Raw genomic sequence first — 16,645 nt, forward strand, 5'->3', positions numbered from 1 at the left:
GTCTCCTTCATGGCAGGCAGATTCTTTACCAACTGAGCTATGATACAAGGATCTCTCAAATAACAAACAAGTTATAGTTATGGTGAGGTTATAAATCAGTTCCAAAAGCCATAAAATCTTATTTCATCTAAAAATTGCTCCTACAAAACTTCACCAGTGCACCAGAAAATGTGTTTTCCAGGTAAAATGTATGACTGTGGAAATTGCTTCCTGTAGCACTCATGCTAGTTGTCCAGTCAGAATATCTGGGATTCCTCTACTTTATCCTGGTCCCATGAAGTGGTACCAGTAGCATTCCTAGTAGCCAGAAAGGTAATAGCCATCTCTGTTGCTCAGAGTCCTGTGGTGATAACAGTGACAGAGGACAAGGGTACACTTCTGATGCCTCAGTCTATTTATGTCTAAAGGCCCTTCTAACAAATATTCTTGGAGAAGGCAATGGCACACCACTCCAGTACTCTTGCCTGGAAAACCCCATGGACAGAGGAGCCTGGTGGGCTGCAGTCCATGGGGTTATGAAGAGTCGGACACGACTGAGTGACTTCACTTTCACTTTTCACTTTCATGCATTGGAGAAGGAAATGGCAACCCACTCCAGTGTTCTTGCCTGGAGAATCCCAGGAATGGGGGAGCTTGGTGGGCTGCCATCTATGGGGTTGTACAGAGTTGGACACGACTGAAGCAACTTAGCAGCAACAAGGACTGACTTCATATCTAAATTATGGAGATCATCTGCTGTCTAGAGAGGTAACACTGTACTCAAATCAGCCATGTAATTAGCTTTTAGGTCTTTAGTTGAATTTTCCTTAAATATTGACATTAACAGACAATTCCACCTAACTTGACAACCAGATATGCTCAAGATTAATACCTGGTATTTATATGTACCACTTATTTATCCTTTCACATAGAACGTTACCTTCATTTTATTGAAAGATTTCCAAAGTATAGTTTAAAACATTTTTGTATTAAAGTATAATGGATCATGGAAATATTTTTTCTTATAATAGACATTGTCTTAAAAGTTTTGTTCTAAGGCTATGCTGACCATATTGGATAGCACAGATATTGAGCTTTTCATAATCATAGAAATTCTACTGGACAGTGCTGTACTAAGGAATCAATGTGTTATCAGATGAACTATTTTTATAGATGTGGAAAATAAGATAAAGGAGTACTAGTACAAAATTCCAAAATCTTAGGTAAATGTTATAAACCTGTCTTATGTGTTACATAGTAAAGAATGAGTATTGCAGAAGTTGAAACAACTCAATTATGGAATATTTATGAATTTTCTCTGACCAAAAATCTATTTTTAAGAAAAAAATTCAGTACATTAGTAAGAGCAAGCAAGTTTGGGTGTGTGTGCATGTAAACCTAATAAAAATTTGCAACTTCAGGGTGAACTTCCTAGAGTTTCTTTTTACTATAAAAATATAGTACTGCCTTAAAAAATAATTTTGTTGAGGTATAATTTATATGCAATAAAATGCATCCACTTTAAAGTAGTTAAGTTAGGTAAATGCATATACCAATGTAACTATTAATACCACCCCAGTTAAGATAAACAACTTCTTTTCACCTCAGAGTTTCCTTTACCACCTTGCTGTCAATATCCTGTAGCCCACCTCCACTCCATGAAATTGCTAATTTGTCTTTGTAAATTGATTTTGTCTTGTTTCAGAATCAATTTACAAAGACAAATTAGTAATTTCATGGAGTGGAGGTGGGCTATAGGATATTGACAGCAAGGTGGTAAGGGAAACTCTGGAAGAAACACAAGTTGGAAATAAGATTGCCAGGAGAAATATCAATAACCTTAGATATGCAGATGACACCACCCTTATGGCAGAAAGTGAGGAAGAACTAAAGAGCCTCTTGATGAAAGTGAAAGAGGAGAGTGAAAAGTTGGCTTAAAGCTTAACATTCAGAAAACGAAGATCATGGCATCCGGTCCCATCACTTCATGGGAAATAGATGGGGAAACAGTGGAAACAGTGTCAGACTTTTATTTTTTGGGGCTCCAAAATCACTGAAGATGGTGACTGCAGCCAATAAATTAAAAGACGCTTACTCCTTGGAAGGAAAGTTATGACCACCTGGATAGCATATTCAAAAGCAGAGACATTACTTTGCCAACAAAGGTCCATCTAGTCAAGGCTATGGTTTTTCCTGTGGTCATGTATGGATGTGAGAGTTGGACTGTGAAGAAGGCTGAGCACCAAAGAATTGATGCTTTTGAACTGTGGTGTTGGAGAAGACTCTTGAGAGTCCCTGGGACTGCAAAGAGATCCAACCAGTCCATTCTAAAGATCAGCCCTGGGATTTCTTTGGAAGGACTGATGCTAAAGCTGAAACTCCAGTACTTTGGCCACATCATGCGAAGAGTTGACTCATTGGAAAAGCCTCTGATGCTGGGAGGGATAGGGGGCAGGAGGAGAAGGGGACGACAGAGGATGAGATGGCTGGATGGCATCACTGACTCAATGGACGTGAGTCTGAGTGAACTCTGGGAGTTGGTGATGGACAGGGAGGCCTGGCGTGCTGCGATTCATGGGCTCACGGAGAGTAGGACTCGACTGAGCCACTGAACTGAACTGAACAGTGAATATTCTATTCAACTGAATCATATAGTATGTATTCTCTTTTTTTCCCCTCCTTTTGGCTGTGTTGCAGGAGTATGTGGGATCTTAGTTCCCTGATCAGGGATTGAACTCCCCCTTCATTGGAAGCTCAGAGTCTTAACCACTGAACTGCCAGGGAAGTCCTTCATATGTATGTTCTTTTTGTATCTGACTTCGTTGTTGCATGTTTTTGTTGTTGTTATGAAGTAGTATCACTCTATGAATATACCACAGTTCGTTGAACCATTTATCTGTTGGCAGGTATTTGGTTTGTTTTCAGATTTTGGTTATTATGAGCAAAACTCCTTTGAATATTTGTGTACAAGTCTTGTTTTGAACATATGTCTTGTGAACATGTTTTTATTTTTCTTGAGTAAATACCTAGAGTAGGATCATTTGGTCATCTGATAACAATGTCTTAACTTCATAAGGCATTTCCTGTTTTCCAAAGTGGTTGTGCAGGGGCCATGATGTATGAAGGATCTAGTTGTTCCAGATAGTCACCCACGGTTGGTGTGGTCTGGTACTGCCTTTTGAAGAATTCTGTTACCGGGTAGTTGTGACTTTCTTTCTAAAGAAGCAGTTTGTTCCAGATAATCACTCTCAACAAAGCCTTTTCTATAATGAGACAGTCAACTCCAAATTAGAAACTTTTAGTTTACATATATTAATATCTTAAAAATGACCCTAATATTAATCTTCTCTTGGTTGCTCCCTATTTCATTTCTGATTGTAGAAGTGGGAAAGAAATCCCTTTCATCTTTGGAACAGCAAGGAGAGAAGGGAAGAATCTTCCGGGCTGTGGGCCAAGGGGGCTGGGTAGAGGGTTTTCCCCTATAGCACTGTCCAATAGAAATATAAAATGAGCCACATATATAATTTTGTGAAACACTATTTAGTAGCCAATTAAAAAGTAAAAAGAAACACATGAAATTAATTTCTAAATTTTAACCTAATATAGCTAAAATATTATAATTTTTATAATAATTATAATTTTATAATAATTTTTATTACAAATAATTTTATAATATTTTATAAAATATATTATAAATTATATAATTATAAATATATAAAGTTATAAAATATATTATAAATTATATATTTTATAAAATATAATATAAAATTTTATAATATAATTTTATTATTTTATTTAAATAATTTTATAATAATTATAATAAAATAATTATAATTTTATAATAATTTTATATTATAATTTAAACATATAATCTATATAATAATTATTGAGGTATTTTACATTCTTTTTCATACTAAGGCCTAAAAATCAATTGCATATTTTACACTTTATCACAGTACAGATGCTAAATTTCCAAGAGTTGAAGTGAAAAAACATAACCTTACCCAAACAATATTTATGTTTAATGAAGAAGAATTCTACACTGCTTCAGTTATTTTTTTAATTAAAATGAAAAGAAATTTAAAATTCAGTTTCTCAGTTGCAATAGCCACATTTCAAGTGCTCAGTAGAGCCATATATACCCATTTGCTACCATATTGGACCATGTAGTTCTAGAGCATTGTCTGTGGGACAGGAAATGGAAGATAGAGGAGAGACATATTTGTTATTGCAACTCAGGTCACTGGTAGGAAATACCAGTATTATTTGTATAAAATTTAAAAAATATATATATATATACACACACATATGTTTTAGCTGTATGATTTTGAACAAGTAACTTAATTGTCCAAGCTTTACTTTCACCGTCTGTCTGTAAAACAGGAAAGTAATCATACCCCTCAGATTACTGTGAAGACTGAGAATCTATGCAAAGCATATGGTAGAATGACTGACAAAGTTTTGAAAATAGGTGAGTGATGGCTTTTAAAAATCCAAACAGGGAGTTCCCTGGTGATCCAGTGGTTAAAAATCTGCCTTACAATGCAGGGAATGTGAGTTTGACCCCTGGTGGGGGAAATAAGATCCTACTTGTGGCTACGGAGCCCACAGGACACAACTAGAGGGTCCATGTGCTGCAACCAAGACCCGATACAGACACACAAGTACATTTTTTTATTTTTAATCCAAACGATTCTTTGGATGGGGACTGTCTGTATTTCCTTTATTTTTAAAAGTTAGAGAATTTTAAAAACTTGTTTGAAAATGGCATTCATTGATTCCATAAGTACTGCCTCTTAGGCCAGGTGCTCAGTGAAACACAAGATGGAAATAATATGGTCCTGGCTTTGAGGACCCTGGGGTGCCCCGTGTTAGAGACCACACAGTCAGTCAGTTTAGTCTCTCAGTCGTGTCCGACTCTTGGCGACCACATGAATCGCAGCACGCCAGGCCTCCCTGTCCATCACCAACTCCCGGAGTTCACTCAGACTCATGTCCAACGAGTCAGTGATGCCATCCAGCCATCTCATCCTCTGTCGTCCCCTTCTCTTCCTGCCCCCAATCCCTCCCAGCATCAGAGTCTTTTCCAATGAGTCAACTCTTCGCATGAGGTGGCCAAAGTACTGGAGTTTCAGCTTTAGCATCATTCCTTCCAAAGAACACCCAGGGCTGATCTCCTTTAGAAGGGACTGGTTGGATCTCCTTGCAGTCCAAGGGACTCTCAGGAGTCTTCTCCAACACCACAGTTCAAAAGCATCAATTCTTCGGTGCTCAGCTTTCTTCACAGTCCAACTCTCACATCCATACATGGCCACTGGAAAAACCATAACCGTGACTAGATGGACCTTTGTTGGCAAAGTAATGTCTCTGCTTTTCAATATGCTATCAGTGGTGGGGTAATGTCCAAATGAGAAAAGTAAAACCAAAGAGAACAACATATTCATTCAACAGTCCCACAGAAAAGAAGCCCTACAGATAAAAATTGAGTTTATGAAGTATATAGTTCTCTACTTTAAAATCAATATCCACAATTAACAATCATTAAGATTTAAGAAAGATTGACATGGATCAAATGCTTAATGATTAGTAGTAGCCTTTATTTCTGCCACATGAAAGATGCTGCTTTGTTTTCCCTTCCTTCAATTGTTATTTCTTGAGCTGTGCTTGCTTTTAATTTAGTAGTTTACATTTATCTGGTAAAGAAAAAAGATGGAGTTAGTTCAGTTAATTCGAAAGTCTGAAATACAGACTCTTTTAAAGCTATTACTGTTATATGTAAAACTTAAAATAACTAGATATGAGTAAAATAAGTGATTGAAATAAGTAAAATTACATTTATAATACAGTATTTCTTCTTAATATAACAATAAATATCCTTTGGACAGGTAAGTTATCATTTTTTAAATCTAGAAGTTGATACAATGTTAAAGGAATTTCTTAAAATTTTTGTTTTTAAAAATTACTTCTACCATGCAGTTACCTAGTAAATCAAGAAGTCAAGATTAAAATTATGGACTTTTATTCTTTAGAGCTTGTAGACATTGTCATTGCATTATTTGCAAGTTCTTGATTTGTGCTAAACTGAGTCCTGAAATTAGTCAAATGTATGTGAGATTTACACACACATAGTTTACGCTTATTGTAAATAAGGGGCCTAGTAACTTTCACATGATTTCAGTTGTAATAATAATATCAATATGAAGTCTTTATTAGTAGCAAACTTTTTTTGCCATGTTAAAAAAATCTACCTTTCCCCATATATTAGTAATTCACAATTTAACTATTTGGGAGCCACTTTTAAAATTTCCAAAGTCAAGATCTAAATATGTTATATATACCATTATTTTTGCCCTTCTTTGCATTTGTAGCTCTCTCTTAATGAGACCACAGTATTTGAAATTTCTCATTATAGAATATATCAGTCAAAGGGTGAAATTGCTGTAGTATATTGGGCTCACTTTTAAAAGGAATTTCTCCCTCTAAAGGCTATAATATAATATAATTGAGAAATAGCCAGGCTTGGAACTCTCCCTAGGTGGGTGTAGGAACCAGCATGTCACCCTGGGTGCCACCCCTTCAGTGTCTAGCACCATAGAACATTATTAAGAGTACACTTAATGGGGAAACAGAAGTGACAGAAGAACAACACAGATGAGGAGCGTATGTGGAGGCCAGGGGATTAACGTGTGTGAACATTTGATGTTTTTTGGCCACATTCGTTTTCCTCTGGTGCGTTATCTCTGGCCGATAGTGTACATCTGGGTGGGGCCCTGTTAATAAACTGAGTGCTCAAATGCTAAACTGACTTTTGTTGGCAGAGTGACAGAAAGGTGGGAAAAAAGGGTAGGCACCTCCATTCCATCATCAGAACCCTAATAAGATGGGCATGTGCTTCTTGCTGGAGTCGGCCCTGCTTCACCAACTGTCTGTTTAATTGTGTGAATTTAGCCTTAAATGTATGTGTGTGCATGTGCAGTCTCTCTCTCTCTCACACACACACAGCATTAGTTGTATTAGGACAGGCAAATGAGAGAAGTTTCATTCATAAATAGCTCTCTGTAAAGCGTGTCTCAGAGAAACTTAGTACACTGTTGGCCACCACACACAGCCGGACAAGTTATTCAGTGCACAGAGTAATTGTGAATGGGGCCCCCAACTCTGTGCAGTGTACAATCTGTGCAGTTGTACATGTGAAAGTAAGAGGCTTTGGCTGTGTTGGCTAATCTGAGAAAGCAGGTTGGGAAAGAGTACGATAAGGGAGCAGGGAGCAAGAGTAGCAATGAGAATGAAAGGAATCATCGTTAGGAGCAGCAGCAAGTAATTCTCTTCCAGTGCCTCATCTGAAGCGCCCTCTCCCCCTGCTGATGTTACATTTTGACCCCTGGTGGATTCTAGAGCAGAAACCACAACAAAACCCTCAACATTCCATTCCACCTCTATTACTACTATGTAATATGATTTACTGTTAAAAGATTCCGTTTACTGACAACTTTTTGTGAAAGTGTCATGTCATTTACATCTATAGAGACTTATAACTGCAAAAATTACCTTAGTTGTCTTACACGTTTTTTCCACTGGCCTTTTCTTTTCCTGTTTTACTTTCCTTTCCTGACATCCATTCCCCTGAGAAAGGGACGACAGATGAGGCACGAGAGTGAGGAATTTAGAGAGGATTTGACAGGAGAGCAGAGAGCCAGGAAACAGTCCAGCAAAGTGTAAGTGAGATCATCAGAAAGAGGAAATGAGTAAGAAAGAAAAAGGCCAAGAACCAGAGAGAAGAAAGTAACAGAAAGAGAGAACTTGAGTCTTAAATTCAAATGATTTTCTAACCTCATCAAAAATGTCTTTATTCTTTCCAATGGAGCCCATTATTAAATTTCAGTTTCCCTTTTAGAATTCTCCCATTACTTCTTAGGATTCCAAGGGTTTGATTTGCCATAATTAAGAAGAAAATGGAAAAGATAGATGGGTGGGGGAGGGGAGGACATAGCCAGTATTTCAAAAATGATTTCTCTCTCTCTTCTTTTCTTAATTTCTGTTCTTTGTCTCATTTCTTTCCATCTTGGAAAAATGCCAGGGGATCATAGATAAGCCTACTGTTTGGGCTCATTGTAAAGAAAATCAGCAAAATTAAAGAGAATAAATCTTAGAAAGGTAAGAAATGGAAAGTCAAGAAAGGAGAGAGATGGACCCAGATCCAAAGAGATGGGTTTAGCCTGGGCCCTACCTTGTAGACTTTTCATAAAAACAGTACATTTGAAGTGCTGCTTTACGTGAAACCCTACTCAAAAAGGAGGAAAAGTGTAATTCTTCCAAACTGCTCAGAGGTTAGAGAGAATTGGAGACTGCTGTCCCCAACTAGCCTTGCCCAAGAGTTGTTGAATGTGAATCTGATGAAGTTAATAGAAACAGTGATTTGATTTACTCTTGTGAGAACAGTTATTATTCTGGCTTCTGCCTAAAATAGAAATCAGATTTACAAACTTATATTCAGTCTACATTCAGTCTAAATTCAATAGGACAAGGTTACTAATCTTTGCTTCCTTCGGGTGAAGAGTGTTAAGTGTGAGTAAGGGAATGTGAAAGGGGAAAAAAGTGATTCAGAGGAGTGTGGCAAAGGGGAAAGAAATGCAAATCAGAGGGAAAATTGAAAAACTGTACAAGCCTAAGTAAGGAAAAGTGAGAGGATAAAGGAAAGGAAAGTGGAAAGAATGAGAAAGTACAGGAAAGAGAACAAACAGGGAAAATAATTAATCCTTGGTGAAAACTGCATGCCGAATTTGTATACTGTACCAGCTTCATGATTTAACAGCTCAGAGTGGAATTTCGCTGCATGTTTGCTGTATCTTTCCTCAACTCCTCATTGCCAGAGCCCCATTTCAAGCTGCTTGCTAAAACTTACATAGATGGGCCACCAGGACCACAAACATGAGCTAATAAACCATAGCAGCAGAAAGGGCCCTGACACAGCCAGTCATGCCTTCGTTCCCCACCCATATGCACACACATCTGACAGCTGAGGAAACTGAGACCCAGAGAGATTAAATGACACATTCGTGAAACAGGACAAACGGAACCCAAATCTAGGACTTTCAGTTCTAAGCTCAGTGTTTCATAGCTTATTTCTTCACCTTTTCCTTCCAGATTTTCTTCCTTTTCCCAGCTTGTTTCATGGACTCAGTACCTCCTAGTCATGTTGCCTCTACTTTCTCTTTTTCTCTTGTTTTCACAAGTAGTTAGGTGTTAAAGCTGTTGACTGTGTGTTCAGGTCTTTTTTCATCTCACTGCTTCTTACCTGGTCAAGACTTGGGTACCTTTCACCCAGACTATTATAATGACGTTCTGCCTCTAACCTGTTTCAGCTTCTCTTAGGGACTGCAGTCAGAGTCATCTACCTAAAATGTAATGTTAATTTTGTCATTTCCCTGGCTTTTCAGTGGATCCTCCTTACCTACCAAGCAGTATTACCCAAACTCCTTAGTGTGGATTAAGACTCCTCCGGACTGGCTCCTGCCTTGCTCTCACTGCTCCTAAACTGAATATGCCCAGCACTGTCCCAGCCCTGTGATTTTGCCCACCCTGTTGCTTATATCTGACTTCCCTAATAGCTCCGTTGGTAAAGAATCTGCCTGCAACGCAGGAGATCCCTGTTTGATTCCTGGGTTGGGAAGATCTGCTTGGAGAAGGGAAAGGCTACCCATGCCAGTACTCTGGCCTGGAGAATTCCATGGACTGTATAGTCCACAGGGTCGCACAGAGGCGGATATTCTTGTTTCCCCTTTCCTAACACAAAGATTGCCATCTTCGTAGACTCCTTCATGATTTTCTCTTTTGAGCAAAAAGTATGCTCTCTACTTTTCTCTTAGAGGGCCTGTAATGTTCCGACTTGCATTATTTGTGCACATGTCTTGAGGCCAGGTATATGTCCTGTTATTTATTTTTAATTTCTCCCAGAGTCTGTCTCAGTGTCATAATAAATGAGCATTGAATGTTTGTTCAGTTGAACAAAATTGAGTTTGTGCCAGGAGGCAGGTGAATCAGTTACATATAAGATGAAAATATCAATGTCCTATATTAATTTTAAATTTCCATGGCTTAAATAAGGAGTACTTCAGAATGTGTGAAGAATGTACTAATTATATGCTAAGCTACTAATTATGTATTAAGTTATAAGGTTTTTGCTAGATTTAATATTGCCTTTAGAAAATAAGAGGAAAATATTTGTCTTTAATAGCATATCTTGGGAATTTTTACAGATGTGATTTCTTTTTGAAATAAAATTTGGGATAGAAATTGATAGATGAAAATTCTATATACTGTGAGGGAAATTTTATATTTTTCTTATAGACTATAATAGCATTTGTTTTCAGGTTCAGTTCTATAGGTTGGAATATAGGTAAAAACCACATTATTGTGAAGGTCCTCTGGTACTTTTGGACACTAAAGTCCAGTGGGAAGGCCCAAAGATGAACCCCATTTGTATAAATAGCTTTTCTATAATCATTGGCTTAAAAAAAACTTTATTGAGCTAATATTTACTTATTTAACATTATATAAATTTCATGTGTACAATTTTACATATTTCTGCATGTGCTCCCCACCAAAAATACAGGTTGATCCCCTTTCCCATTTAGTTCTCCCCACCAATCATTTTCTTTTCTTTTCTTTTCTTTTGTAGGACTCCTGCAAATGTGACTAAAAAGCACCTTCAAGTATCTCTGGTATTTTTTTCCCCTCCTTTCTAAGTTCAATGAAATGTGATTTTGTGTTCCTTCCATGATGTTCTTTTATGTGCATGACTGGAGCAGAGGTCTCTTCTACTCCCCAGAGGTTAGACAGTCACTCAGAAGTGGGTCAGCAGCAAGCAAGGGAAGAACTCTCCACTGGTGTTTACATGGCAGCCTTTGCTTCAAACAGTTGTTGCCAGTTAATGACCCCGAGATGTGGGAATATGTAAAGAAAAAGCTGCCAGAAGAAAACATTAAATTCTATCACCTGACCGCAGAGCAGAAGACAAAGACACAAGCAGGAAGAAAAGAGGGGCTAGCAGATTTTAGATTTACCAAGAAATTGAGCTGTGATCACTTCCCTTCCAAATCAGCAGGGCTAACAGGCCATATCATGTTTGATTCTGCTCGCAGAGCTAGCTTGGGAGTGGTTCCTGCCCTGTGAGTTAGATATCCTGGGAACTAGGGAACTCTATCAGCACAGAAAAAAGCAAAGTAGTGCCTACTGCTTGAAAGATAGCATGAATGTAGTCTTTGAGGCCGTTTCTGTAGGACAGACTCTCAGAAGGAAGCAAAGACAGGAAAGGGAATGCTTCAAAATGTCTGGCTCGATTCCTTTGTTTTTAGCTACTCTGTCTGTTCCAGGGCCCTGAGGTGACTGCTTGATACAAAGGATCACAAAGAAATATGGTGGAATTTGGTCCATACCTGAAGTGTCTGAATCAGTTCTCCTGCTCCTGTAAAAATAAATAGCACATTTCAAAGTTTGGCCAGTATAACTGCAAATATTTAGATAAGAATTACTAGGTATGAGAAAACAACCATTCTCTAAGTACTTAGTAGGTATAATGGCATATATTTAGTAAGCCAAGGGTGCACATGTGCGTGCTAAGTTGTTTCAGTATGTCCAACTCTATGCAACCCTGTGAACTGGAGCTCACCAGGCTCCTCTGTCCATGGGATTTTGCAGGTAAGAATACTGGAGAGGGTTGTCATGCCGTCCTCCAGGGGATCTTCCCAACTCGGGGACTGACCCATGATTCTTATATCTCCTGCAGTGGCAGGCAGGTTCTTTACCACTAGTGCCATGTGGGAAGCCCCAGCCAAGGGTATTATCCATTATAATGCATCTTAGAGTAAAATTACCTAAATTTATGTAACATGCAAGCTGTCCACCCTACAAAAACCATAAAAGTGAGTTGTATGTCATTACATATAATCTATTTTTATTGTGGCTATCACCTGTCACTCAGTGAGGCTGTAAGGATCCCTATCATGCTACATCTCCAGACCCTAAAAACTCATTTGGGGTTGAGACTGAAAGAAGCTAACTGCTGCTGTTCAGGGGTTTCTGTAAATGGAGTCAGTTGCATTGGGAATATATGCTCTTGTAGACACATGGGGTATATTCTGGAATGGATGGGTGCCAGGGTTTGCAGTTGCCCACCTCTGCTAGCTCTTCATCACAATCTTGGTGGCCTTGATGGGAATATTCTAGGTGAATAACCTCAATCATTCATCCAAGTTATTACAATTTCTTACAACTTAGTGCATGTAAAGTAGGGGACTAGCTGCCAGTTTTTTGGACTATTTTACTTTCAGAGATATCTTTGAATAAAGTCTGTTTTCTGCATGCCTGATACCTTTTTAAAATTTTTAATCTTTTGACCATGCTACATGGCCTGTGGGATCTTAGTTCCCAGACTAGGTATCCAACCCCCTGTACTGGCAGCATGGAGTCTTAACCACTGAACCACCTGGCAAGTCCCTGTATGTCTGACTTTTAAAATTAATATCAATAATTAAAATACTTATTTTCTTAACCTACTGAATGCTAAAATATAAACTTAAGTCAGTTAATTTTCACCAAATCTTTGTTTCTTGGCTACACTGCAATAGCTATTTCGGAAGTTTTGCTGTTTGAGTAAGAGGTTATGGGAAGAATAATTATCCTTATATAATATCTTCTCAGATAAATGTACAAAGAAATAATTCTGATCCATTTAGAGGATCTGGCAAATTCATGCAGTTCAAATTCTTTAGTGAATCTTTCAAATGTAAAGGTTAAATTAGTAATTTTCTGAGAAGTTTGCAAATACTCATAACCTTTACCAAATGGGTCTGGTGATTTAAATAAGGTTGAGTTTAATGATAAAAGTTTTCAGTATACTGAGAGGTATCAAATAAGTGTACTTTAAAAGAGTAGGCGCAAACTAAAATGAAGCCTGCCATTATCCTCTTTAAAACAAAGGGAAGAGTCATAGTAACACTATTGCCAAGGTATGAAAAGGAATATAAATGCTCTATAAAGTAAATCCTTCGTTTCTAAAGTACCCAGAGTGACATTATAGAAGTTTCCATGGTCTTTCACTCATCTAGATTTAAATTGTTCAATTTACATTTTAAAGGCCAATGAATTTGAGGGCAAAATACTCAACAAGGTCATTGTTTAATTTTTTTTTTCATTGTTTCAAAGTACACGTCAAAACCCATAAAACTACAAGATAGAGAGTGAACCTTAAACTAGGGACTATAGTTAATAATAATAAATGTTTTGTTCATTAACTGTTAACAAAGGTACCACACTAAGGCAAGTGTTAATAATAGGGGAAACTGGGGATGAGGGAGGGTAAGGAGGTGGCAGTGGTGTGGGTGTAGGGTTGTATGTACTATGTGCTCAATTATTCTGTAAATCTAAAACTATGCTTTAAAAATGTTTATTATTTTTTAAAGATTTTTTAAGGCACTAAAAGTTAATCCAGTGCTTCAGGGCATCCATTATTTGCAAAAGGGTGAGGAAAGAAGAAGTTGAAATGATTTAAACAGTTAACCTTATTAAGATTTTGAATTGGGTGTTTCTGAAAGCTTAGACAGGGGCAGGACAGAATTTGAGATATATTGAATGAAATAAAGCAGGGAAGATGTCAGAATGATCAGACCTGATTAATTACTGTTTAGGAAAAATTGCTAGACTGGATGGATTCGTTTTTATCTCACTTGTTTTTTAGAAATCTTATGCTTTTCTATGAAAGTCATACTCGTACATAGCAAAAAGTACATTTCCTGTTGAGTGGCACCTGCTTCTATACCTTTGTCTCTTACATTCTTTGTCTTTCCCTCACTCCTTCTGACTGATGATTACTTTTTAAAAATTTTATTTATTTTTAATTGAAGGATAATTGCTTTACAATAGTCTTGGATTTTGCCATATATCAACATGAATCAGCCATAGGTATACATATGTTTCCTCTCTCTTAAAAATCCCTCCCACCTCCCACCTCTCACCCCTCTAGGCTGTCAAACCAGAGCCCTGGTTTGAGTTCCCTGAGTCATATAGCAAATTCCCACTGGCTATCTCTTTTACATATGGTAGTGTATATGCTTCCATGCAAGTGGAATCTTTACCATTTGAGCTACCAGAGAAGCCAAGAAAATTGAAATCATATCAAGTATTTTTTTTTTTTTTTTGGATCACAGTGCTATGAGCTTAGAAACTACAAAAAAAAAAAAAAAAAAAAAAACCTGCAAAAAAAAGCAAATATGTGGAAAGTGAACAATATGCTACTAAACAAATAATGGATTACTGAAAAAATCAGAGGAAATTTTAAAAATGCCTAGAGATAAATAAAAACGAAAATATGATGACCCAAAATCTCTAGGGTGCAACAAAAGCAATTCTAAGAGGAAAGTTCATAGAAATACAATCTTACCTCAAGAAACAAGAAAATTTTCAAATGAATAACCTAACCTTATACCTAAAGCAGCTAGAGGAAGAACAAACAAAATCAAAAGTTAGTAGAAGGAAAGAAATCATAAAGATCAGAGCAGAAATAAATGAGAGATGAAGAAAACAAAATAAAAGATCAATGAAGCTAAAAGCTGGTTCTTTGAAAGGATAAACATAATTGATAAACCTTTAGCCAGACTCAAGAAAAAAGCGAGAGAGCTCAAATCAATAAAATTAGAAATGAAAAAAGAAGTTAAAGCTGACCTCACAGAAATACAAAAGATCATAAAAGACTACTACAAGCATGCCAAAAAATGGACAACCTAGAAGAAATGGACAAATTCTTAGAAAGGTACAATCTCCCAAGACTGAACTAGAAAGAAATAGAAAATATAAGCAGACCAAACACAAGTGCTTAAATTGAATCTGTGATTAGAAAACTCCCAACAAACAAAAGTCTGGGACCAGATGGCCTCACAGATTAATTCTATCAAACATTTACAGAAGAGCTAACACCTATCCTTCTGAAGCTATTACAAAATTTTTAGAAGAAGAAATACCCTCAAACTCATTTTATGAGGCCCACCAACACCCTGATACCAAAATCAGACAAAGATACCACAAAAAAGAGAGAAAATTACAGGCTAATATCACTGATGAACATAGACACAAAAGTCCTCAACAAAATACTAGCCAACGAAACCTAACAAGTGCATTAAAACGATCATAAATCACAGTTAAGTGGGATTTATCCCAGGGATGCAAGGATTCCCCCAATATTCAGTGTGATATACCACATCAAAAGATTGAAGAATAAAAATCATATGATCATCTCAATAGATGCAGAAAATTTTTGACAAAACTCAACACCCATTTATGATAAAACTCCAGGAACTGGGCATAGAGGGAATTGACCTCAACCTAATAAAGGCCATTTCTTTGCCAACAAAGGTCCATCTAGTCAAGGCTATGGTTTTTCCAGTGGTCATGTATGGATGTAACCATTGGACTATTAAAGAAAGCTGAGTGCCAAAGAACTGATGCTTTTGAATTGTGGTGTTGGATAAGACTCTTGAGAGTCCCTTGGACTGCAACGAGATCCAACCAGTCCATCCAAAAGGAAATCAGTCCTGAATGTTCATTGGAAGGACTGAGGTTGAAGCTGAAACTCCAATAGTTTGGCCATCTGATGTGAAGAGTTGACTCATTGGAAAAGACCCAGACGCTGGGAAAGATTGAAGGCAGGAGAAGGGGACATCAGAGGATGAGATGGTTGGATGGCATCACTGACTCAATGGACATGAGTTGGAGCAAGCTCCGGGAGATGGTGATGGACAGGGAAGCCTGTGCTGCAGTCCATGGGGTTACAAAGAGTCGGACACAACTGAGTAACTGAACAACAAAAATGACAAACCCCCAGTTAACATTATTCTCAGTGGTGAAAAGCTGGAAGCATTTCCTCTAGGATCAGGAAACGAGACAAGTATGTCCACTGTCACCACTTTCAGTTCAGTTCAGTTCAGTTCAGTTCAGTCGCTCAGTCGTGTCCGACTCTTTGTGACCCCATGAATTGCAGCACGCCAGGCCTTCCTGTCCATCACCAATTCCTGGAGTTCACTCAGACTCACGTCCATCGAGTCAGTGAGCTCACCACTTTAATTCAACATAATTTTGGAAGGCCTAGCTGTGGTGATCGGAGAAGGCAATGGCACCCCACTCCAGTACTCTTGCCTGGAAACTCTCATGGATGGAGGAGCCTGGCAGGCTGCAGTCCATGGGGTTGCTGAGGGTCGGACACGACTGAGCGACTTCACTTCACTTTTCACTTTCATGCATTGGAGAAGGAAATGGCAACCCACTCCAGTGTTCTTGCCTGAAGAATCCCAGGGACGGGGGAGCCTGGTGGGCTGCCGTCTATGGGGTCGCACAGAGTCGGACACGACTGAAGCGACTTAGCAGCAGGAGCAGCAGCTGTGGCTATCAGGGAAGAAAATGCAATTAATTGATTTTAAATATACTTTTTAATGCAAATTTCAGAACATCTGGTCATATAGGAAAATTTTCTGAAGTGGACTTCCTTGAATTTGAACTGATAGTTCTTCCTATGGCTATGAAGAGAAACCCTCATTTTGGTTCTTGGGCCTTAGAAGAAGCGCTCACAAGAGAGAACTCCTTGCTTGATCTGACTTTGTTTCTAGGACTGGCTTCTCAT

At 37.9% G+C, this 16,645-nt stretch overlaps 1 protein-coding gene across 2 annotated transcripts in view; it reads right to left on the minus strand.

The window, feature by feature from the left end:
- Window positions 1-5,247: 5,247 nt before the first annotated feature.
- The window catches only part of FAM71D (family with sequence similarity 71 member D), a 43,661-nt gene continuing 32,263 nt past the window's right edge, over window positions 5,248-16,645 (minus strand). The window contains exons 7-9 of one of the 2 annotated variants that reach the window (XR_003112254.2): window positions 11,415-11,443; window positions 7,528-8,644; window positions 5,248-5,672 (exon numbers count right to left, since the gene is read on the minus strand). Coding sequence is in view for 1 of the 2 variants with exons in the window: in XM_025295330.2 (XP_025151115.2) it covers window positions 5,650-5,672; window positions 11,415-11,443 (52 nt within the window). In the remaining variant the exon portion in view is untranslated. The remainder of the gene's footprint in view (window positions 5,673-7,527; window positions 8,645-11,414; window positions 11,444-16,645) is intronic. The other variant, XM_025295330.2, reaches the window with a different exon arrangement.

This window comes from Bubalus bubalis, chromosome 11 (genome assembly GCF_019923935.1).
Source record: "Bubalus bubalis isolate 160015118507 breed Murrah chromosome 11, NDDB_SH_1, whole genome shotgun sequence".
In the NCBI taxonomy this organism is placed as follows: Eukaryota; Metazoa; Chordata; class Mammalia; order Artiodactyla; family Bovidae; genus Bubalus; species Bubalus bubalis.